Genomic DNA, 25548 nt, shown 5'->3' on the forward strand with positions numbered 1-25548 from the left:
GCGGAGGCGGAAGTGCGTCGACCGGCTTCCGACGCTGCGGCGGGCCGCTGTGGAGGAGCAACGGGTCATGGCCGCGGCCCGGCCGAGTCGAGTGGGCCTGGGGCCGCGCGTGGAGCCGGCTCGCGTGGGGGTCGGGCGCCGCGGCCGCGCGGGCCTCGTGGGTCCCTGGCTTTGAGGTGGGACCTCCCGTGGCTTTATTCTGCCTCGTCGGGTTTGAGTATCTGTGCACACGTTCTGCTGGCCACGACGTTTCCCCTGCAGCGCCTGCTCTTGCCGTTGCTGCACTTTTTGTGCGGCTTCCTCTGTGGTTTCGTTGCGCTGGGTTTAGGGTAAGAAGCCTCCGCCCTTGATGCGCGTGGTGAATGTCGCCGTTGGCGTCTTGGTGTTTATGGTGCCTTTGGTGGCCACAAGTTTCTATTTTAATATAGAAAAATGTGTCAATCTTTTATGATTAGTGCTTTTTGTGCCTTGTTTAAGGAGCCCTTCCCTACCCCCAATAAGTCTCCCCGTTTTTTCTAATGGTTTTAAAGTATTCATTTTAACATTTAAGTTTTAAACTCGATTTAGAATAGATTTAGTGTGGTGTAAGGAGGTAATTTCATTTTCTTCATCATTTGGATAACTTGGAGTTCTAGTGACATTTATTGAGTTAGTGTCTCTTTTCCCCAGCAATGTGCAGAGGCACCGGCCATATTTTTTAAAAATCTGGATATGCACGAGTGTCTTTATTAATTAATTTCATCCTAATGCTCACAGGAGGTGTTCTGGATCAGATAAGATTTCTTACTACTTACCCCCTTGTAATAATAAGCATGTTGAGTCCCTCACACCTCCTCCTTCCAAGCCTTACCCCCCCAGGGAAATACAAGGATAACCAATGGAATTTTTTCTTACAGGAGTGGCCCTGCAACATAGGTGAGGGATGAGGAAAAGTAACTCTTCTGCTTTTATTAAGGGGAAGAGGTAGATGCCCTCCTCCCCTCTAGAAAGGGGTCTCCTCCCTCCTCCAGTCCTTGTAAATCCATGTAAATGAGTTTCTCCAGGGGCCAGAGAGCCCTACTGTCTCTTGTCTAGACTTTTAGGACCTGGAGCTGTCTCCAAGTTCCTGGTTCTCATTCCTTGAAATGTAAATAACTGGAAAGAGGACACTCTGTTCCCCCCAGTACCTAGGCACCTAATCCAAGGTTTAGCCACTTGGCTCTCTCAGAGAGATACAGGAAGTTATACTTCTGGAGCAGAGTAATTAACTGGACAAGTAAATGCTTGCAGATCGAATTCTCAATTCTCATGTAGGTGAAGGGTCTAAGGAGACCAGGGCTTTTTACAGGAGCACTGGGAACTCGAGGGAGTTTCCCCATAGCTTCTTTCTGGGACCTTTACTCTGTTAGTGTTCTCTCCATCTTTGTGCTAAAGAGAATCTCAGTTATACAATTTCAGTTACAGTGTCCTTATAATAACTCGTGATATTTAGTTGGACAGATACCTCCACCTTTTTCTTATGTTAACGAGCTTTAGCCATTCTTGAGGAAAATTTTACAATCAGGCAAGTTTAACAAAATAACTCCACAGGGTTTGTTTTTTGTTTTCGTCTTTTTTTTTTTTTTTAATATGTTTTTTGGGGGGATTTTTTTTTTCAACGTTTTTATTTATTTTTGGGACAGAGAGAGACAGAGCATGAACGGGGGAGGGGCAGAGAGAGAGGGAGACACAGAATCGGAAACAGGCTCCAGGCTCTGAGCCATCAGCCCAGAGCCTGACGCGGGGCTCGAACTCACGGACCGTGAGATCGTGACCTGGCTGAAGTCGGACGCTTAACCGACTGCGCCACCCAGGCGCCCCTAGGGTTTTTTTTTTTTTTTTAATGTTTATTTGTTTTTGAGACAGAGAGTGCGAGCAGAGGAAGCAAAGAGAGAGGGGAACAGAGGATCCAAAGCAGGCTCCATGCTGTCAGCACAGAGCCCAGTGTAGGGCTCAAACTCATGAACCTCAAGATCATGACCTGAGCCGAAGTCGGATCCTCAACCGACCGAGCCACCCCGAGCACCCCTAGATAGTGTATTTTTAAGCAAGAGCACAGACTGACCATCCACTTAATTTAAGCTCTCTGTGATGCCTTCCAGTAAGATATTTTATTTCCAGCATACAAGTCTTTTGAATCTTTTGTTAGATTTACTCGTAGGCATTTTGTGGTTCTCAGTACTATTGAAAATGGTGTCTTTAGGGGCACTTGGCTGACTCGGTCACAAGTAGAGCATGGGACTCTGGATTTCAGGGTTTTGAGTTCAGGCCTCATGTTGGGTGTAGTGATTACTTAAAATCTTAAAAAAAAAAAAGAAGAAAATGATGTCTTTAAAAAAATAATGTTTTTCATTGTAGTTGTCACATGGAAATAGTGTATACCTTTCTGTAGAGGATGCTTTTAGTCAACAGGCTTGAGCAGTGGAAACTTGATCAAGGTGAAAGGGCCCACTGCGACCACCACCAAGTTGATTGCAAACAGACCATGCAAACAGTCTTGTTAATAATGCAACCCACCTTGAAATTGCCTTAGGCCCTAACTGACCAATAACAACCAGGCACAGTTCCTAAGATTACCCAAAAAGGGAAAATTCCACACATTCCCATACTCTCACTCCACCTGTGGCCTCCACCACCTCCCTTGAAGACAGTCTCTCCTCTGCTGTCCCACCTGTTGCTCCCTTGTGGTGTATTCAACAAATTCAATAAACTTCTATCTCTTTTGTTCTGCTTTGGGTGAATCTTTTATTTTTTTGAGACATAGAAAGGGCGTGTGCAAGGGGCAGGGGGAGAAGGAGAGAGAGAATCTCACGCAGGCTCCAGGCCCAGTGTGGTGCCTGACTCGGGGCTCCATCTCATGATCATGATATCATGACCTGAGCTGAGATCGAGAGTCAGACCCTTAACCTACAGAGTCACGCAGGGGCCCCTTGGGTGAATTCTTTCACTGCCTGTGCTACCGGCCCCTACCTTATTGGGATGCCCCACTTGTGGTGGCCCCGTCTGATCAGGAGACCCCACATTGGGTCCATACATTGGTTTGTGTATTTATTTACTTAAGTGTTTATTTAAATAATGTTTATTTAAATGTTTAAATGTTTATTTTTGAGAGAGAGAGAGAAAGAGTGTGTACACATAAGTGGAGGAGGGGCAAAGGGAGAGGGAGACACAGAACCTGAAGCAGGTTCCAGGCTCTGAGCTGTCCGTGCAGAGCCCCACACAGTGCTGGAACTCACGAATTGTGAGGTCATTGCCTGAGCCAAAGTCGGACCTTCACCAACTGCGCCACCCAGGCGCCCCTCCATACATTGTTTTTTAACCAGCAACCATGTTAAATTCATTTTTAACGTCTTTTGGTGGATTCTTTTGAGTTCTCTATCAACATAACCATCGTCTGAAAAAAGACGATTTTGTTTTTTCCTCCTCAATTCTTGTGTCTCTAATTTCTTTTTCTTGCTCTTCCGAGCTGACTGTGAAATAGAAGCAATTGTGGGCATCGTTGTTTCTAGTTTTAAAGGGAATACTTTTTTAAGTTTATTAATTTTGAGAGAGAGGATCCGAAGCACACTCTTAAGTACCAGCTCAGAGCCTGACCCGGGCCTTGATCACGTGAACCGTGAGATGATGACCTGACCAAAATCAAAAGTACAACGCTTCACTGACTGAGCCACCCAGGCGCTCCAAGCTAATTTTTTATGCACCAGCTTTAAGATCATCATAAATCTTACTTTAATTGATTATTTTATTTGAGAGAGAAAACATGTGCATGCTCACAGGAGTAGGGGCAGAAGGAGAGAAAGAGAATCTTAAGCAGGCTCTGAGCCAAGCCTTGACTGAAGGCTCAATCCCATGACCCTGGGATCATGACCTGAACTGAAATCAAAAGTTGGACACTCAACCGACTGAGCCATCCAGGCACCACGATAAATCTTACTTTAAATTTCTTCCTCAAAGAATACATCAGGCCCACATAGTTTTACTGGTGAATTGTACCAACTTTTAAAGAAACAGATCATTCCAATGTTATACAAACATCCAAAAAATAGGGAAAGATTAAATTTGAGGTCAATTTAACCTTGATATCAAAACTAGAAGAGATTAGTAAAATAAAGTGACCTTATAATCCAATTATAAACACAGAGGCAAACATCCCAAACAATATCAGCAAATGGAATCTAGCAATATGCACAAAGGAAACAAGCCATGAGCAAATTGTTTTATTCCAGGAATATAAAGACCATTTATCATTAGAAAGTTCATGGCATTTACTACATTAAAAGCTTAAAGGAAAAAAACAAAACCATCTCAAGATATGCTGAAAAATCAGTCAATAAAATTCAATGCACATTGATGTAAAAAGTTTTAGGAGATTATGAATACAAGGAAACAGGCACCTGGGTGGATCAGTCAGTTAAGCGTCCGACTTCAGCTCAGGTCATGATCTCCTGGCTCACAAGTTCAAGCCCCATGTGGGGCTCTGTGCTGACAGCTCAGAGCCTGGAGCCTGATTCGGATTGTGTCTCCCTCTCTATCCCTCCCAACTCACATTCTGTCTCTTTCTCAAAAAAAAAAAAAAAGAATAGGAGGTAACATTGCTAGCTTGTTAAAATAACTACCAAAAAATCCTACAGGAGCAAAAATAGGCAGGAATTGAAAGTATTCCCTTTAAAGCTTTTTTTTTTTTTTTTTTTTTTTTAACATTTATTTATTTTTGGGACAGAGAGAGACAGAGCATGAACTGGGGAAGGGCAGAGAGAGAGGGAGACACAGAATCGGAAACAGGCTCCAGGCTCCGAGCCATCAGCCCAGAGCCCGACGCGGGGCTCGAACTCACGGACCGCGAGATCGTGACCTGGCTGAAGTCGGACGCTCAACCGACTGCGCCACCCAGGCGCCCCGAAAGTATTCCCTTTAGAGGTGCCTGAGTGGGTCAGTTGGTTAATCATCTGACTCATGATATCTGATATTGCAGAGCCTTCTGGAGACTCTCTCTCTCTGCCCTACCCCCACTCATACGTGTGGGCGCGCGTGCTCTCTCTCTTTCCCTTTCAAAATAAATAAATAAACATTAAAAAAAAAAAAGCTTAGGGATGCCTGAGTGGCTCACTTGGTTAAAAGTCCAACTTCTGCTCAGGTCATGATCTCGAGGTTTGTGCGTTTTTTATTTTATAAGTGGGCTCTACGCCGAGCACAGAGCCCAACATAGGGCTTGAACTTATGATCAAGGCTTGAGCTGAGATCAACAGTCAGACAGTTAACTATACTATCCAGGTGCGCCTCTACTTCTTATTTTTATTTAGCTATTTTTATTTATTTGTTTGTTTATTTATTTATTTACATTTATCCGAGCCCAATGTGGGGCTTGAGGGGCTTGAACTCAGGACCCTGAGATCAAGAGTCACATGCTGTACTCACTGAGCCAGCCAGACACCCTATACTGTATTGCCTTTTTCTTTTTTTACCTTTATTTATTTATTTTGTGAGAGACAGACCTTGAGAGGGGGAAGGGCAGAAAGAGAGGGAGAGTCCCAAGCAGACTCTCAGCACAGAGCCCGACATGGGGCTTGAAATTGCAAAACCGTGAGATCATGATGTGAGCCAAAACCAAGAGCTGGACACACAACCAAGTGAGCCACTCAGGTGCCCCACCATACTGCTTCTTAAATAAACTTTATATTTTGGAATAATTTGACAGAAAACTTGCAAAGACAATAAAAGAGTTCCTGTATACCTTTCAGTCAGTTTCCGCTAAGATTAACAGCTTCCATAACTATGGTACATTTGTCAAAACTAAGAAATTAATATTAGTACTTCATGATGAACTAAATCACAGACTTTATTCAGTTTCACCAGTTTTGCCACTACTGTCCCCCCCTTTTTTTTCATGTTTATTTATTGTTCACAGAGACAGGCAGGGTATGAGCAAGGAGGGAGCAGATAGAGAGGGAGGCACAGAATCTGAAGCAGGCTCCAGGCTCCGAGCTGTCAGCACAGAGCCTAACATGGGCTTGAACCCACAAGCCACAAGGTCATGACCTGAGCCGAAGTTGAACACTTAGCCAACTGAGCCGCCTAGGCACCCCACTACTGTCCCTTCTCTGTTCAAGGATCTAATCCAGGCTGCCAATTTGCATTTAGCCTTATTATTGTTATTATTATCATTATTATTATTTTAGAGAAAGAGAAAGCAAGTGGTAGAGAGGGGCTGAGGGGGAGAGAGGGAGGGGGGAGAGAGAGAATCTCAAGCAGGCTTCATGCTCAGCACTGAGCCCAACAGGGTATTGATTGATTCCAAACCCTGGGATCATGACCGAAGCCGAAGTCAACGGTTGGGCACTCAACCAACTGAGCCATGCAGGTGCCCTTACTACCTTTTTTAAGGAAGATTTTTTTGAGATTTTATTCGTAAGTAATCTGTACATCCAACATAGGGATTGAATTTACAACCCTGAGATCAAGACTCCCATACTCTACCAACGGAGCCAGCCAGACACCCCTAGCCATTTCATTTTTAATTTTTTTCTTTCTTATTTTCGAAAGGGAGACAAGAGATGGTGCCTGCAGGGGTGGGGAGGGGCAGAGAGAGGGAGACAAAGGATGTGAAGCAGGCTCTGTGGTGACAGCGGAGAGTCCAATGCCGGGCACACACTCAGGAACAGTGAGATTATGACCTGGGCTGAAATTGGGCGCTTAACTGACTGAGCCACCCAGGCGTCCCTCATTTTTAATTTTTATTTGTCTCACTTTTCAATACCTCTTGCATGCTTCAGGTTGATTAACTTTGTTAATGTTCTTGTTCCATTTTTTCCCATCTACCTGCCTGCAATTTTTATAATCCACTTATATTTTTAAAGTGATTATCCTTGAAATTTTACAATGAATATTTAATTTAACCAAATCTAAATTTAAACAATTTTTTTAAGTTTATTTATTTATTTGGAGAGAGAGAGACAGTGTGTGCATACATGGGAGCGAGGCAGAGAGAGAGCCGAACTGGGGGCCTTGATCCCACGAACGCTGAGATCATGACCCGAGTCGAAGCCAAGAGTTGGAGGGGTACCTGGGTGGCTCAGTTGGTTAAGCTTCTGACTTGGGCTCAGGTCATAATCTCCTGGTTCTTGGGTTCAAGCCCCCCCATCAGGCTCTGTGCTGTCAACTCAGAGCCTGGAGCCTGCTTCAGATTCTGTGTCTCCTTCTCTCTTTGCCCCTCCCCTGCTTGAGCTCTCTCTTCTCTCCCTCTCAAAAATAAATAAACATTACAACATTTTTTAAATAAATATTTATTTTTAAAGATTTAGTTATTTTAATTTTTTTAGAGAAGGAATCTTTTTGTTTTAAGTGTATATATTTTGGGAGAGACAGAGAGAGTGTGAGTGGGGGGGGGGGGGACAGAGAAAGAGGGAGAATCTCAAGCAGGCTCCATGCTGCCAGTACAGAGACCAGCACGAGGCTTGAACTCACAAACCGTGAGGTCATGACACGAGCTGAAATCAAGAGATGGAGGCCTAACCACCTGAGCCACCCAGGTGCCCCGAGAGAGAATCGTAAGCAAGCTCCTGCTCAGCCCAGAGCCTGACATGGGACTCGATCCCAGGACCCTTGGATCAGGACCCAAGCTGAAATCAAGCGTTGGGACACTTACTGGGCTGAGCCATGCAGGCACCCCAAGGTTTTATTTTTAAGTAATCCCTACACTGATGTGGGGCTCGAATTCATAACTGCAAGTTCAAGAGTTGCATGCTCCACTGACTGAGCCAGCCAGGTGCCCCTATTACTCTTTTGCTAAATCCCACAAACTAATATTATCATTATCATTTTATACAGGCAGTGTTTTTTCAATTTTTACATGTTCGCTTTTTTGTTTCCCATCTGCCATACTATAAAGCAGCTTGTGCTAGACTTTTGAGTGACGTGATCTCTGTACAGAGAGAGAGGCCATGTGGAGCATTACAGAGGAACCAGACATATCAATGAAGCTTTGGACCTTAGCCCAGTTCCATACAAGCAATTTTGTGAATTCGGCCAACACCACCTAGAGTAGTAGAACCTAGGCCCAGCTAAGCCCTGCCTGAATTCCACAGAATGATGAGAAATAATAAATCATCTCTTTTACACCACTAAGTTTTTATTTTAAGGTTTTTTTTTTTTTTCAACGTTTATTTATTTTTGGGACAGAGAGAGAGCATGAACGGGGGAGGGGCAGAGAGAGAGGGAGACACAGAATTGGAAGCAGGCTCCAGGCTCTGAGCCATCAGCCCAGAGCCTGACGCGGGGCTCGAACTCACGGACCGCGAGATCGTGACCTGGCTGAAGTCGGACGCTTAACCGACTGCGCCACCCAGGCGCCCCCACCACTAAGTTTTTTAAGTGGCTTGCTATACAGAAATAAATACCTGATCTGCTTTACCATGAAACATATTTCTTGATATGAGGCAGTGTTGTGCAGGATCCCATGTCAATGAATCAGGCATTCTGCAAGCTTTTGGATGTGTGTGCTAGTGTAGAGGCACTGTTGTCTGTTAAAACAAACACGTATCTGTGTAAGTTGACAGTTCCATAGGGATGAATCACTGTCCGCCTAGAGTAAAAAGGATCCAATGTAATCAACCTACCTTCATGTGACTGGCTGTTCTACTCAAGGAATAGTACCTCATGGCCAATCTCTGGTGTGGCTGGAGCTAGAATAGAATAGCCTTGGTGGATGGCCGACTGACCTCACAGATAGACTGCCATAAAATTGTAATCACAGAATCTAACATTTAATACCAGGCTTGACTTAACTCTCACAAGTCATAGGACAGGCACCATTAGAATCCCCATTTCACAGTAGAGAAAAACTGGAGTCTGGGAGTAAAAGGGTTTCATCGCCAGCAAGAAAACACATAAGATGTATTTTTTCGTTTTGTATTGTCCATATTCATATTATTTTATTGCAGTTTAGTCCCAGTAGAACATATAGGTCTTGGGCCCTAGAATAAAATCAGGGTGGGGACTTTTTTGGCTTCCCCTTTTGGGCAACTTGTTTGGACCCCTCCCACCTGTCTCTTACGGGGCGGAGTTTCCTTCCTTATCCCGCCTTAGAAACTACATTTCCCAGCAGGCTCAACACCGGCACTGACGCACTTCCTCCCGGCGTCCCCCGCGGCGGGAAGGAGCTAAGTGGGCTCGAGGCCGACGCGACCAGCGTTCGTCGCCGCTGCCGCCACCGCTGCCCGTGCGCTGAGAGGAGTCGTCGCGGCCATCCCTGCCGCCCTCGCCGGCCATCATGTCCGCCCAGGCGCAGATGCGGGCCCTGCTGGACCAGCTCATGGGCACGGCCCGGGACGGTGAGTCCGGGCGACAGGCCTGGCGAGGGGCTGGGCAGGAGTGAGGCGAGGCCGCCGGGCGGCCTGAGGCGGGGGCCGCGACCGTCTGCGCCTGCGCCGGGCACCCTTCCCTCCCCCGCGCGCCGACCGCCGGCGCCGGGCCTTTGTCTGAGCCGGTTCGCCTTGGAGGCGGCCGCGGCCGGGCCTTCCCTGGCTGGCGATGGGTCCCCTCCCCATTTGCGGTTGCGACTTTCTCCCTGGCCGGCGCCGCGCGACTCCTTCCCGCTCCCGCGGCCCCGCGCCGCGAACCGGGGAGTCGGCGGAGGGCTGGCGCCAGCGTGGGCTCCAGGTCGCTGACAGCCGGGTGGTGGAGCTCCTCCGAGGCTCCTCGGGGAAGAAGCTACATACACCCGAGCGAGCCGGATGGGCCTTGAAACCCCCGCCGTTCCTCTTCTGTACCAAGGGGAGCTGTGAATTGAGCTTTTCTAACGTGGGTTCCTGCCGAGTGCTTTTCCAGCCCCCTTTCCCCCTAGTCACACAGGAGAGCCTCTGTTCAGCCAGCGCTTGGCAGTCGTTAGGTAGGTCTTGCAATGATTGTCGTAGGGAGGAGTGAAAGATCATGATGGTTGTCTTCAGGAGAAAGGGGTTGCACCTCGCAAAGGTGTATACCTGCTGTGGTTTGTGTTTTCTTTTCTACTGAAGTAATGAAGTTGTAAGTTCACATGGACACATTCGCAGGGCTGTGCAGATTCTTTGCACTTTATTTCATAGGTGAATAAGTGCTCTTTTAGCTTTCTTTGTATATTGAGTTGCTTTTGAATTGCTTCCCATATTTTTATTTCATACAAACTGAACAATTGTGGCCCCTCTATTTTATTTATAAAGGTTCAGTGTATCTTTGCCTGCCTACATCAATCTGCAAGGGAGTTGCAGAAAAGCCTCATGTTCATCGAGCCGTGAGTCACAACCAATTTCTAAGCTGTTATAACAAAAAAGTGTTTGCTTTTTTTCACAAATAACTTTAAAAGTGTAGTTTAGAAAGAAAACATTTTCAATAAAAAGACACAACATTAATCCTGGATGCTTGCAAATCCTAAAATATATTCCTCCTTTAGTATTACACAGCTCTGTGGATACACAGATTAGCTTTAAAATTTGTCACATTCCACTTTGCCTTTACTTTTATGTATCATTCCCCTGACTTCCTTACTGCAGGTTGGGCAAGAAAACTTTTCCTTTAAAACTTTTCAACAGCGGGCATAAAATTCTGCAGCTGAGGTCTTGAAGAATGCAGATGGGTACAGTATGTGTTGGAACTCACAGTGTGTATTGACTAACCTAGTTCCTTTTTTTTTTTTTTTTTTTTTCGGTATTGTCTTGTTAAAAGTGACTCCCAGGTGCCAACTCTCTTTTTTAAGGGTGGGGGTGACGGGGCATAGGAAGACTAGGTCTAGGTTATTTATCAGTCAGTGGTAGAGTTTGAAAGCTTTCTCCTTCATGTGACTTTGGGCAAAATACTGCCTATGCATTTGTCCATAGCAAAACGATAAGACTAATATGTAGCTTCTGTTGGTGGAGAAACTACCAGCTATAAGTCATATGTGGTGATTCATGGCCCTCTGAGTAGCATGGGTTTTGGTATCATTCCCCACATGTATGTGCGGGGTTAATGGCCTTTTGGTGCTCAGTCTCTTACTTCAGATTCCTTGACTTCTTTGGCACAATGATGGAGTCAGATCTCATTAAGTGTGATTCTTCATGATACATTCAGCATCAAAAAACATCTGTATTCCGCTCCAGTTGTAAATTATCTCTAGATCAGCTTTTCATTATATTTGGTAGTCTGCCAATCATCCAGGTGAATTGTTGTACCAGATATGCTTTTGTGTTTAACGTGATAATATTGTCTTATTTAAAACCACAAATGAATTTCAGGAGACGAAACCAGACAGAGGGTCAAGTTTACAGATGACCGTGTCTGCAAGAGTCACCTTCTGGACTGCTGCCCCCATGATATCCTGGCTGGGACGGTAGGTGTATTTGGGTTTGGGAGAATATCATCAAACACTCAGATGAGGGCTGTGCAGGCAGCGAAGGGCTTACAGCTTGAATTCTCTTTTCCTTTACCAGGCAGAAATCATCTATTGTCCTTCAAATGATAGACTCGTGGCATTAGTTTGGTGACATTTGATGTTATGAGACATATGTTATTGCTATAAAGTTCATTTTGTAAGTTAGCAGATTTTCATACAATCATTTATATGGAGATATTCATAACTAAGTACTGTGACTAGTGTCATTTGGCCAAACCTGAAAGTATGCTTCAGGTCAGCCTATACTTGGAAAATTCTGGGTTGGTTTGTTTTCACATCAGACATCTGGTAAATTTTTGGTACAACAAGGTACATTTCTTCCCCCAAGTTTTTAGGTGTGTGTGTGTGTGTGTGTTGTTTTTTGTTTTTTGTTGTTGTTGTTGTTGTTGTTGTTGTTTTGTTTTTTTGAGAGATAGCAAGTGGGGAAGGGGCAGAGAGAGAGAGGGAGAGAGACAGAATCCCAAGCAGGCTCTGTGATGTCAGCAAAGAGCCCGATGTGGGTCTTGAACTCACAAACCGCTGAGATCATGACCTGAGCTGAAATCAAGAGCAGGATACTTAACCCCCTGAGCCACCCAGGTACCCCCCAAATTTTTAGATTTTTAAAAAATCAGTTGGTTTAACACTGAGGTTTTAGCGTTTTGTTTGAATATGAGTTTTAGGCTTGTGTTATGCTACCCTCTCAAGAAATCAGTGCATGCTCCAGTGAATATAAACCCTAAAGTTTTATGTGCACTTGAGACAACCCAAACAAATAAATGCTAGTGTTACGGAATGTATGTTTCTTCAGAGTCAGATAGGATCGAAAAAGACTAAAGAGTGGACAATTACCTGCCGTGATTCAGCTACTTACAGAAAAGGAGTCCGATAAAGATGACCACCATTTTTATTTTTTATTTATTTTATTTTATTACTATTATTTTTTTTCAATTTTTTTTTAATGTTTGTTTATTTTTGAGAGAGAGAGACAGAGACAGAGTGTGAGCATGGGAGGGGCGGGGAGAGAGGGAGACACAGAATCGGAAGCAGGCTCCAGGCTCCCGAGCTGTCAGTGCGGAGCCCGACTCGGGGCTCGAACTCACAGACTGTGAGGTCATGACCTGGGCTGAAGTCAGATGCTTAACCGACTGAGCCACCCAGGCGCCCCGACGACCACCATTTTTAGATTGCATAGCTACTTTATGGAATATAAAAACTGTACTCATTTTATATTATTTTTTCATTTTAAGGGTCAAATGTGCATCCACTAGGGAACATTTTCTTCATGATTACTTTTGTTATTACACTTGTGGGGGGAGCAGCCTGTGGAAAACCACTCATGTATTAAATTCTCAAGCTCACTCTTCAGAGAACAGAGAAGAAATGAATGTCAAACCCTGTGCTTTTGTTATCTGAGGTTTTACCTGTAGTTTGACCTGGGTAGAGATACCTTTTTCTGCTAATTGTTTTGGGTACCGTCAGTGTAGATTAATGGTTTCCAGTAGTTAAAAGTAGTTCAGCTGAAGGAAAATCCTGTTGGGGGGGGGGGGGGCATCACAACCTGGAGTTGTTGACTGATCTTAGTGGGAGAAGCCAGAAGGAGCAGAGGGGGATGGATGTGCATGAGTAACTTTGAGCAGGGAGGTCAGATCCCTGGGTAGCATTGTTCCTGAATGCCAGTGAGAAAAATAGTGAGAATGAGCACGTTTCTTACAAGTGTTTATCGTGGTAGGTACAGATTAACTCACCAGGTATTTATTGGACACCAGCTGTGTGCCAGGCACTGGGGAAATGGTACCAGTAAGACAGGGTCTTTATTCCAGTGGAGGAAGAGGACAGACATTAAATGGATAATGGATGGTTTTAGGTAGAGTGATAAGAAAGGCTTCTCCGGACATTGAATGGTGAGAAGGAACACCTGCACAGTTGGGGGTTATAATGCTCTGGGTGGAAGTTGGAACTGAAGGACAGTGGGAATGCTGCTGGTGTGTCTGAGGTGGGAGTGAGGGGGAGAGGCAGGCAGAGACTGTCGAATCAGATGAGTTATGAGAAGGCATGGAATGAGCAGGGTCACTCCTGGGTGGAGTTGGCCAAGGGCGGCTCTGCAAGGGGAGTCTAAGAAGCAGCAGACTAAGGAGGAGGAGAAAACCCAGGAGAATCCATGGTACTGTGAAAATGCAAATAAACAAATGTCAGGGGCTGCTGAGGGACGACTAGGATGAGGGTTGGAAAATCGGATGAAAGTGGTTGTAAAGGTTGGGCCTCACTGGTGTGGACTGTATCGGAGTGGGAAGTGAGGGGTAGAGGTGAATGATGGGTCTTCTGAGGAGTTTGTGTTTTGTGTCAAATTATAATGGAATGAATGTGATTATTTAAAATATAGTGGCTAGAGGTGCCTGGGTGGCTCAGTCAGTTAAGCATCCGACTCTGGTTCAGGTCTTGATCTCACAGTTCCCAAGCCTGCTTGGGATTCTGTCTCTTTGCACCTTCTCCGCTCATATCCTCTCCCTCTCAAAAATAAAACATGTAAAAAAAAAAATTAGAGTGGCTGAATGAAGGTGGTTATAACCTTCAGTCTTCCATGGGCTGCTCCAGGCCCAAGTTGTTGCTCAGAACCATCTCCTGTCATTAGTAGGCCTGAGGCAAGGTGGAATGGATGTTACAGTTTTGTTAAGGCTATTGGGCCCTTGGATGGCTCAATCAGTTAAGTGTCTGACTCGATCTCAGCTCAGGTCATGATCTCACAGTTCATGAGTTCAAACCCCGCATCAGGCTTGGTGCTGACAGTATGGAGCCTGCTTGGGATTCTCTTTTTCCCTCTCTCCCTCTAGTGTGTGCGTGCACTTGCTCGTGCTCTCTTTCTCAAAATAAATAAATTTTCCCTCTCTCCCTCTGTTCCAATCCCAAGCAGCAAGAGCAATCCCTCCAATTTTTAAGTTTATTTATTTTGAGAGAGGTTGAGACAGTGCAAATGGGGGAGGGGCAGAGAGGGAGAGGGAGAATCCCAAGCAGGCTCCATGCCACCAGCGCAGAGCCCAACGCAGGGCTCGACCCCATGAAACCGTGAGATTATGACCTGAGTGAAAACCAAGAGTTGACGCTTAATTGACTGAGCCACCCAGGCACCTCAAAATAAATAAACTTGAAAAAAACAGCTTAATGGGAAAATACAGTATTGGTTGTTAAGTTTGGGAGAGTAAGATAACTGGAGGGAAGGTAGTGTAACTTGCTTCAGTGGAAGAACTTGTTTTCCACATGTTCTGGAAAGAGCCTTTAGTTCCCTGCCCTGTGTGTTTAGTTCCCTGCCCAGTGTGAGACCACTAGGAGGTAGCGAACACAGATATTTGTTCAGTAAAAAAGATCTGACAAGCTGGATTTAACAGCCATTTGAAATCTTCTGGAAGGGCCTAATGTGACATTGCAGCTCTGCTTGGTGTTCAGCTGCCAGGGAAATTAGCCAGTACTTTGTTCCCTCCTTGGCAAAGCTGAAAATATATAGACAGGGAGTAACCATGGAACCCAGCCCTGTCCACTGCTTGCATTAGCAGTGGCTGCCTGAGAGTTCTCACCCAAAGGAAGACAGCAGTGAATTTCTTCCTGTGTGGTTCACAAATGTCAAAATTTTCCTGACAATTAAAATTTTTGTTTTCTTAAATTATTTTTTATTTTTTGAGAGAGAGAGAAAGAAAGAGAGAATCCCAAGTAGGCTCTGCACTGTTCACGCAGAGCCCATTGTGGGGTTCGAACTCATGAACTGTGAGATTGTGACCTGAGCGGAAGTCAGAGGCTTAACCAGCTGAGCCACCCACGCACCCCGTGACAATTTAAATTTTTAGAATGGAGGTTGATTTGTACTTAAGATGCTTAGTACTTAATCCTACGACCCAGCAATTGCACTGCTAGGTATTTATCCACAGGATACAAAAATGCTTATTCGAAGGGGCACATGCACCCCAATGTTTATAGCGGCACTAATGACGATAGCCAAAATATGGAAAGAGCCGAAGTGTCCATCTACTGATGAATGGATAAGGAAGCTGTGGTGTACATACAACGGAATGTCATCGGATGATCAAAAAGAATGAGATCTTGCCATTTGCAACAATGTGGATGGAACCAGAGTGTATTATGCTAAGCAAAATAAGTCAGAGACAAATACTGTATGGTTTCGTTCCTATGTGTAATTGAAGAAAGAAAACAGATGAACATAGGAGAGGGGAAACAAAAATAAGATAAAAACAGAGAGAGGGCGCCTGGGTGGCTCAGTCGGTTGGGTGTTTGACTTCGGCTCCGGTCATGATCTCAGAGCTCGTGGGTTCGAGCCTGGCATCGGGCTCTGTGCTGACAGCTTCAGATTCTGCTTTGGAGCCTGCTTCGGATTCTGTGTCTCCCTCTCTCTCTGTGCCCTTCCCTTGCTCACACTCTGTGTCTTTCTCTCTCTCTCTCTCTCTCTCTCTCTCTCTCTCTCTCTCTCTCTCTCTCTCTCAAAAATAAATAAACATTAAAAAAAATTTTTAAAAAGATTAAAACAGACAGAGAGGGAGACAAACCATAAGAGACTCTTAAATACAGAGAACAAACTGGGTTGCTGCCTGGGGTGTTGGTTGGAGGGATGGGCGAAATGGCCAATGTGCATTAAGGAGGGCACTTACTGGGATGAGCGCTGGGTGTTCTACATAAGTAGAATGAGTAAATTCTATTCCTGAAATTATATTACATTACATGTACTGAAGGCTTAGTACTTCAGGTTTTAGTGTTTCCTCTGATGGTAGGTTTTCTTTGAGATACAGAACTTGCATTAGCTTTTAAGTATTCCTCGTGTTTGCCAGTTATTTGGCAGCTATAGTGCTTACCTTCTCTTGTGGAGACTATATTTTAAAAAATCGGATTGATACGTAAGAGTGAGTGAAGCAAAAGTTGTCTGCAGTACAGGGACAGCAATTCTATTTGCAACTTTGGCTTCTAGAACTACTATTGCCCTGCCTCTAGATGCCCCTGTGAACCAACATACGTGAGCTACATATGACTTCACGATAATAACAATGAAGGAGAAAAAAGGTCATCAGCATTTAAATGATCAAAATGAAGATCAAATGAAGATAAGCTCTACACCAGGGAGCCCACTGTTGGTTCTCACTGTTGATTCTAAAGGACGTTTCGTTAGTGAGCATGGCACGCACCTTCTGTGAGACTGCGGTTCAAGAGTTAGGTACCGCGAGACTCCCTAATTTGCCTAAGACGTTAAGGACTTTATAATCCACGAAGGTTTTGAACTCATTTTGGACATAGTTGTAGTTTGAGCTTACAGGAGGTCCCGGACTCCCATCATTCTTTGTTTGCTAGTTATGTATACCTGTGCTTTTGTCCCAAGTGCTTGGATTTCAGAGATGTCTCCTCATTGTGGTATTGGCTTTTGTTAACTTGCCCTGTCTGACTTGATAGCATGATCCTCAGCATACAAACTTTCCTTGTGCTCTCGTGATGGCCAGAGGTGGAGGGTGCCATCACAGAGTCCCACACTCCGAATTTAGTTAAGGAGTGTGCCCTGTTGTTTGTTTTACATATGTGTACAACACATGATAGCATGTCACGTCAGGCTAATGTTACCGGTAACACAAATCATTTGTTTTAGTAAAAGAGCCTTTTGTGGCGCAATCTATGTCCCCAGTTATGTCAAGGGTCATTTACTAGGTTAGGAGAATGTTTGGAGGATTCTTTTGGCTCTGAATTGGCCTATTCTGCTTTATGCCTTCTGGTATACAAAGAGCTACACAAAACTAAGCGTTAGGTTCTGTTAGAATTGCCAAAACCTGATTGCTATCTGCTCTTGCCTTTTCCTTATCTCTGCACCCGAAGCATTGATCATCTTGAGTAGTGAGGATTATAGGAAGGAATGTCTAGAAATTTGTATTGATGGCATCTTGTTTTCTGGCCTTTTCCTTGCCACCTTCCCCTCCCCCATGCTGATATTCACTGAATAGACGTTTCTTCTATGACTGATGCAAAAATAAAACTAGCAAAAGCTAATTAATATGGTTTTCATTGTTACTCTGTTTCTGGCTTTGAAAGAGATACAAACCTTCACACTTAAATGCATACAAGTGTCACATAATCGTGGTGAAAGAAAAGTAAGGCTTCTTGGCTACGTATGGTTTCTTAATTTATTTATTCTAGTTTAGTATTCAAAGAGGTATTGTTTGTTTTGGTGACAGTTGAAACACCAGGTCATGTGCTTTCTACAATGAGTAGATGCTCATGTGTAAATTTTTGTTTCTTTCTTACAGCGCATGGATTTAGGAGAATGTACCAAAATCCACGACTTGGCCCTCCGAGCAGACTATGAGATTGCAAGTAAAGAAAGGGACCTGTTTTTTGAATTAGATGTAAGTTTTTTTTGGTGTTAATTCATCCCTACTGTGAAGAGCCAAATATCAACTAATGAGAATAACGTGAGATTTGTAAGTTATGAAGCAAAATAATCGAAGAGATACTTACTATGCCACCACTCTCCCTTAGAGTTAGAACATGGCCAGTATCATTTGGTCTCTACCTGTATGTCTGCCACCCCGACACTGTTGTGCGTTTCATATGTATCCTTTCCTTTTCAAAGTGTTTTTTATTACGTATTATTATGATTCTTTGAACATTATATTTTTGCCTGTTTTTAAGCTTTAGAAAAATTGTTTCGTAATATAGATACTTGGTAATCTTATTTTTTCATTTAGTATGTCTCTTTTTACCCATTTTGTTGGATATGGTTTATTTTCATTGCTGCTTGACTATTCCCCAAACTCCATTCATTATTCACAGACAGGTTGATTCTAGGTTTTTTTTGCTGTTACAAACAGTATTATGAATGTTCTTGAATATCTTTTTGGTGCACACGTATTAGGATTTATCTAGGGTCTATTCCGAGGAAGGAAATTGCTGGCTTGTAGGGGATACATGTGTTGATCCTTGCAGGATAGTTCTGTAATGTCCTTTTTCTGTATGTTGTTTTTATTGTTACTCTGTTGTTGATGAAGCCATGATACCAGTTTATACCCCTTTAGTGTTAAATTTTTGCAATTGGTGGTAATAAAATGGAACTTTGCAACTTTAAAAAAAAATGTTGCCTCCCAAAGGAGCCCTTTTAGACCTTTATTCCTAATTTGTCTGTCCCTTCCCTCCATGAAATTTTGTTACCATAGATACCCTGCATATTAGCTTACGTGCTGTGGTCATTTCCAGGCCACAAACCATTGTGATATCTAAGATTTTTTTTTCATCCTTTAAGCCGTTTTCACCCCTTTCTCCATTGAGAATGCAGGATTTAGAGTCACTCTATTTAAGTTTTTTCTTCTCTCTAATCATCCATCGCTAGTATGACTAGAGGTCAATGAAGGGGTTTGATGTAGGGGCCTCTGAGGGGCTCAGTCGGTTGAGCAGCCAACTCTTGGCTTCAGCTCGGGTCATGATCTCACAGTTTTGTGAGTTCGAGCCCTGCTTTGGGCTTTGCACTGGCGCCTCCCTTTATCTTTGCCCCTGTCCCACTCATACACTGTCTGTCTCTAAATAACTAAAGGGTGGGGTGGCGTTGATGCCATTCAGAATGGTTTCTGAGTGAAGACTGGGAAGGGACAGAACTTGGTGTGAGGGAGTCAGGGAAAAATAAAACCCAAGGAAAGGCATTTCCTCCTCACCAAAGGCCATTTTGAAGGATGTATTATAACTTGAGTAAATTCTATTTAATCCAGTAGCTTTTAAAGTGATGAAAATCAACAATTCTTTTTCGGATTCATTCTTTAGCCACAGCGTGTTCTCAGTGTTGAATCTTGGAATTAACTAAAAATAAAAATGCCTTTAGCAACAGCTCACCTAACAGAAGAGGCTCAGAAAGGGAATTTTTCTGTATTGTGAGTTTCATTCTTCAGTAAACTGCAAATGCTTATGTGAAGAGGCCATTATCTTGGGATGTCAGGTTTCAGAAACTGGTATGTACACCAGTGTCTGTTTGAAATCTCAGTTTCAGCAATGTTTTCTGGATCATAAGTCTCAGCATTTCTGCTAGATCAGAATGTCCATGCATTTTTTTAAATGACCTGATGAATTTACAACTACGAAATAGATTAGTAGAAGAACTGGAAACAGGCTGAAACACGTAGTCATGTAGTGTATTTTGAAGGAGGTGTGTTCCGCCAGTATGGAGAAACTGGATTTGTTTTTAACGAACAGTAAACTATGTACCAACCAGTACATCCCAGGAGGATCCCCCAAAATGGATTTTGTTTTGTCATCTCGGTGCTATAAAGTCTAGAAGCTATAAGAGAAAGATGTGTGCATTTGTGTAAAAACGTAAAAATTTAGTGTATCAAAAATACCCATATGTGAGGTGCCTGGCCTGCTCACTTGGAAGAGCATCTGACTGCTGATCTGAGTCATGAGTTTCAGCCCCACGTTGGTTGTAGAGGTTACTAAAAAAAATTGCCTTACATACAGTGAGAATAAGCTGGGATAGAATATTTGCAGTGTGGATGACAACAAGCTAGTTCTATGTTAAAATTCATCGTAATTGACTAGAATGGTATTAGTGGCTCAATAGAAAATGGGTAAAGAATGGAAAAGGACATTTCCTAGCGGGCATCTAATCCTGTGGTAGGTGCTCTCCCTCATTCAGAACTGAAGAGATGAAGAATTAAGTAATCCTGATAATACACCTCGTGGGTAATTCAACATCTGAAGATGTGAAAGCACATCCCAGGATGGCCAGTTCTAAGATTATATCTCACTGGTAATACTTCCCATACGTACAAAGATAAATTTGTTCTGGAATATTCCTACAGCATTTGTAACTGTAGAAAACAGGAACCAAGTAGACTTCCTCAATAAGGGACTGGCTAAATCATAGTTGCTCTTTAGGATGGAATGAAGTAGAGCTGTGAAAAGAGAATTGAGTTAGTTCACTGTATCACTGAAGTGAATTTATCTGCAAGGTAGATTAAGTGGATAAGCAAAGTGTGATACGATGCTTCCATAGTGTGGTTTTTTTTTTTTTTTAAACGCTGTTGTAAATCGCATACAGTATTTAGTTGTTTGTGAGCTCTGTGCCTAATATGGGGCGTGAACTCATGACCCTGAGATTAAGAGTTGCATGCTCTACTGACCGAGCCAGCCAGGCACCCCTCCATAGTGTGTATTTTTTTTTTTTTAACAGGGAAGGGTGGTGTACACTTGTTGACATGTTTAGATGTGCAGAGAGGTGTTTTAGAGATTATGAACACTCGTAACTTGCTTGGAGGGCTAGAGTGGGTCAAGAGACTTTTTTGTGCTATGAGAAAATTTATCACACATAGGAATTTTTCAGTGAAAAAGGAAACTACCCCTCCCCCCAACTCCTTAAAAATAATTTTTGATTTTACAGGTGGCTCAAATTAAAATGTTTGATGGGGCGCCTGGGTGGCGCAGTCGGTTAAGCGTCCGACTTCTACCAGGTCATGATCTCGCGATCCGTGATATCGAGCCCCACGTCAGGCTCTGGGCTGATGGCTCAGAGCCTGGAGCCTGTTTCCGATTCTGTGTCTCCCTCTCTCTCTGCCCCTCCCCCATTCATGCTCTGTCTCTCTCTGCCCCAAAAATAAATAAACATTGGAAAAAAAAATTTTTTTTAAATAAATAAATAAAATGTTTGATAGCCAGGGGATGCCTGGGTGGCTCAGTCGGTTAAGCGTTTGACTCTTGATTTTGGCTCAGGTCATGATCTCATGGTTCGTGGGATCAAGCCCTGCATCGGGCTTTGCGCCGACAGTGCGGACCTGCTTGGGATTCTCTCCCCCTCTCTCTACCCCTCCCCCATGCACACATGTGTGATTTCTCTCTCTCTCAAAATAAAAAACTTTAAAAAACTATGCTCTTGGGAACATATCTTAGGGATACGTGCAAATTTATACGCAAAAGATGCTCACTGCAACTTTTTTTTTTAAAGGGAAAAAAAGAGGCAGTAATGCAACTATTAATGGAGAATTAGTTATATAAATTGTCACGAAGTGCCTGGGTGGCTTAAGTCCATACAGTGTGCACCTCTTGGTCTCTGGGTTGTTAGTTCAAGCCCCACATTGGATATGTGTGTGTGTGTATTTATTTAATCTATTTATGTATATATTTTGTGAGAGAGAGAGAGAGAGAGAGAGAGAGAGAGAGGATCCCAAGGGGCTCTGCGCTCTCAGCACAGAGCCTGCCTGACATGGGGCTCGAACCCACAAACTGCGCAATCATGACCTAAGCCAAAACCAAGAGTTGGACGCTTAACTTAGCCACCCAGGCGCCCCACAAAAATAAAATCTTCTTAAAAAAGAAAAAAATAAATATATTGTTCTGTCACACAGTGGACTGTTGTTCTGTGAAGCTAAGAAGACACCTCTAGGTGTTAGGGAGAAGAGGGAGATTTTACCTTAAAAGTTTCTTCATTAGTTTTAAGATAATGATGCCTATGCCCCACCTTTTGAGTTTTTAATTTATACATATCAACACTGGATGTAAACGGATTACTCTAAGTAAAGTAATTAAAAGTGGCCTAATTTTACGATACCAAGCTAAAATAACTTTTTTAAAAATGTTTTTTCCTTTTGAGGAGCGGGAAGGGCAGAGAGAGGGAGACAGGATCCAAAGTGGGCTCTGCATTTCCAGCAGAGAGCCCGACGTAGGGCTTGAATTCATGAAACTGAAAACTGTGAGGTCATGATCTAAGCCAAAGTCTGATGCTTAACTGACTAAGCCACCCAGGTGCCTGTAAAATGACTTTTTTTTTTTTTTTTTTTTTTTAGCATTTATTCATTTTTGAGAGACAGAGCGTGAGCAAGAGAGGGGCAGAGAGAAAGGGAGACACGGAATCCGAAGCAGGCTCCAGGCTCTGAGCTGTCAGCACACAGCTCAATGCGGGGCTCAAACCCACGAGCTGTGAGATCATGATCTGAGCCGAAGTCGGATGCTCAACTTATCCACAGAGGCGCCTCGCCCCTAAAATAACTTCTCATCTCCTTAGTTTTATAGTATAAACTTTTTAGGGAAGATAAAGGCTTTTCTCAAAATACAGATTTATTACGTTAATTTGATGAAAACCAATTTTTAAATCTCTTTGGTAGGTAATACATGTTTACTGTGGGAGATTCCAGAAGTCTAAAAGGCTCTGGTGAAAAGTCTCCCCTTTCTGTGACCAGCCATCCAGTAGCTCTCTCCGGAGGTCACTTTGATCTTTTAAAGATAGTTGATTCAAGATGAACAGATAGATTTATCAGAAAGGCTAGTTGTGGTACTTCTTGTCAGAATTGCAATTTTGAGAAGCAGAACCCCTCAGAAGCTTTTTGGCCAAATATGGTCAGTATGCTAATTCTTGCTGTCCCTGTTCTGCTGCTGCCCTCTGAAGACCTGATGGTGGTGCTGGCCTCCGAGCCTGTCTTTCGGCCCCTGCACTATCTGAGCCGGAGGCCTGGGACCAATGGCTCCCAGGTGCCCATCTTGAGGTTGGTTTCTGGAAAGGCTGCAGTGTGGTGTGGTCATCACTGTTAGGAGATGAATACGGGTTTCATTGTCATAGGTTGTAAACCACCTCTAATCCATGATTTGTTCTGATTTTTCTTTTTTTTTTTTTCTTTTCTTTTTGAGAGAGAGAGAATGTGTGTGTGCAAGAGTGGGAAACAGGACAGAGGGAGAGAGAATTTTAAGCGCAGAGCCTGATGTGCAGGTCGATCTCACAATCCTGGGATCATGACCTGAGCCAAAATCAAGAGTCACATGCTCAACCAACTCAGCCACCCAGGCATCCTTTATTCTGCTTTTTCTTAGTAACTTATATTTTTGTGTACCTCATCCAGTGTTTTGGTAGAATCTCCATGTTGGCAATAATTAGATAGGCCAACCATTTACCAAAATCTCTGGAAGTGTCTGAAGCCCACTGTTATTTGCCAGAATTAATGGTGCTGGCAGAGGGGTCAGACTCCCTGCAGTAGGCCTGTTGGGGGAAAACTGACCACAAACTCAGAACATGTGTTTTGTTTTAATGTTGAAAACTTTATCAAATATATTAAAGATAACAGGTGTTTGAGTTCTATTTTAAACGATTTTTGTTATGTAAGGAGTGTGTGTGTGTGTCTCCCTCTCTTTTTGCCCCTCCCCTGCTCACGCTGTCTCGCTCTCAAAAATAAAGACACCTTAAAAATAATTAAACTAAAGCGCTTAGAGATTTGAGTCACCTCTAAGCAATTTGTAGCAAGTTGTCCTACAAGAACATTGCGTGTGTATGAGAAGATGGAAGGTGTTCATTGCATCATTTTGAGTTAGTGGAAAAATGGAGATATCCAAACATGGATGCTTTTGGAGGGGCTAAAGTAGTTGTGTCACAATAAAGTGAAATACTGCACAGTTGTAGATCATAGAAGATACATGATGTGAAGAAGAAAATGGAAACTTACCAAATTGTCCTGTTTGGTGGGAATGAAAATTGTGTTCTTGTATATGCATCTTAATGCAATTTTTAAAAGTATATCCCAGTTTTTGGGGTGCCTGGGTGGCTCAGTTGGTTGAGCGTGTGACTTCGGCTCAGGTCATGATCTCACAGTCCGTGGGTTCGAGCCTGGTATAGGGCCCTGTGCAGACAGCTCAGAGCCTGGAGCCTGCTTCTGATTCTGTCTCCTTCTTTTTCTGCCCCTCCCCCACTCATGCTCTGTCTCACTCTCAAAAATGAATGAAGTTTAAAAAAAATTTTTTTTAAATAAAAGTATATACCAGTTTTTAAGAAAAAAAAATTTTTTTTAATGTTTATCTTTGAGAGAGAGACAGAGTGTGAGTGGGGGAGAGGCAGAGAGAGAGGGAGACACAGAATCCAAAGCAGGCTCCAGGCTCTGAGCTGTCAGTACAGCTCAAACTCACAGTGAGATCATGACCTGAGCCAAAGTCGGATACTTAACTGACTGAGCCACCCAGACACCCCACCAGATTTTTTTTTAATGTTTGTTTATTTTGAAAGGGCAAGCATGTTCACGAGTGGAGGAGGGGCAGAGAGGGAGGGAGAATCCCAAGCAGGCTCTGCTGTCAGCACAGAGCCTGACACAGGGCTCGATCCCATGAACCATGAGATCATGACCTGAACAGAAATCGAGTCTGATGCTTAACCAACTGAACCACCCAGGCATCCCAGTATATACCAAATTCTTAAGTGATTATTTCTTGTGGGAGGAGAGAAGAAAAAATTACATTTTCGGTGTCACATATAGTAATTAGGTCCAGTTAGCTAACACAATAATAGGCAGAAATGAAAAGTTAGAACTATTTTTAGGGGCGCCTGGGTGGCTCAGTCAGTTGGGCAGCCGACTTCGGCTCAGGTCATGATCTCGCGGTCCGTGAGTTTGAGCCCGGAATCAGGCTCTGTGCTGACAGCTCAGAGCCTGGAGCCTGTTTTGGATTCTGTGTCTCCCTTTCTCTGACCCTCCCTTGTTCATGCTCTGTCTTTCTGTCTCAAAAAAATAAATAAACGTTAATAAATAAATAAAACTATTTTTATCTTGGGGTGTCTGGTTGGCTCAGTTGGTGGAGTGTGCAGCTCGGTCTTGGGGTTGTGGGTTCAAGCCCCACATTGGATATAGAGATTACTTAAGAATAAAATCTTTTTTTTTTTTTTTTTTTTTTTAAGTAAGTGGGGGGAGGGTAAGAGGGAGAGAGAGACTCTCAAGCAGGCTCCACACTCAGCACAGAGCCTGATGCAGGGCTCTATCCCACCATCCAGGGATCATGACCTGAGTTGAAATCAAGAGTTAGACGCTCACCTGAGTTACCCAGGCCCCCCAAAGATAAAATCTTTTTTTTTTTTTTAAGTTTATTTATTTATTTTGAGAAAGAAAGCACAAGCATCTGTGAGCAGAGGAGGGGCAGAGAGAGAGAGCGGGGAGAGAGAATCCCAAGCAGGCTCCGTGCTCAGTCTCACTAACCGTGAGATCATGACCTGAGTCAGAATCAGTGGTCAGACACTCAACTGAATGAGCCACCCAGGCACCCCTCAAAACGAAGATCTTAACAAAATGTGTGTGTGTGTGTGTGTGTGTGTGTGTGTGTGTGTGTGTGTGTGTATTTCTACCTTGTGACTTAGTTTTACAAATCTCCATTCTTAGGAAGTAATTAGAAATATA

The 25548-nt window shown here is 43.6% G+C and overlaps 1 protein-coding gene across 4 annotated transcripts in view; it reads left to right on the forward strand.

Moving 5' to 3' along the window:
* Positions 1-29: 29 nt before the first annotated feature.
* Positions 30-25548, forward strand: part of LUC7L (LUC7 like) — a 46330-nt gene continuing 20811 nt past the window's right edge. The window contains exons 1-4 of one of the 4 annotated variants that reach the window (XM_047837704.1): positions 30-329; positions 9119-9344; positions 11259-11353; positions 17680-17778. In XM_047837704.1, the coding sequence (XP_047693660.1) occupies positions 9284-9344; positions 11259-11353; positions 17680-17778 (255 nt within the window). In that variant the 5' untranslated portion in view covers positions 30-329; positions 9119-9283. Of the gene's footprint in view, positions 330-9118; positions 9345-10208; positions 11354-17679; positions 17779-25548 lie in introns of those variants that run through there. The other 3 variants (XM_047837703.1, XM_047837705.1, XM_047837706.1) reach the window with 3 other exon arrangements.

Source organism: Prionailurus viverrinus, chromosome E3 (assembly GCF_022837055.1).
Source record: "Prionailurus viverrinus isolate Anna chromosome E3, UM_Priviv_1.0, whole genome shotgun sequence".
Classification (NCBI taxonomy): Eukaryota; Metazoa; Chordata; class Mammalia; order Carnivora; family Felidae; genus Prionailurus; species Prionailurus viverrinus.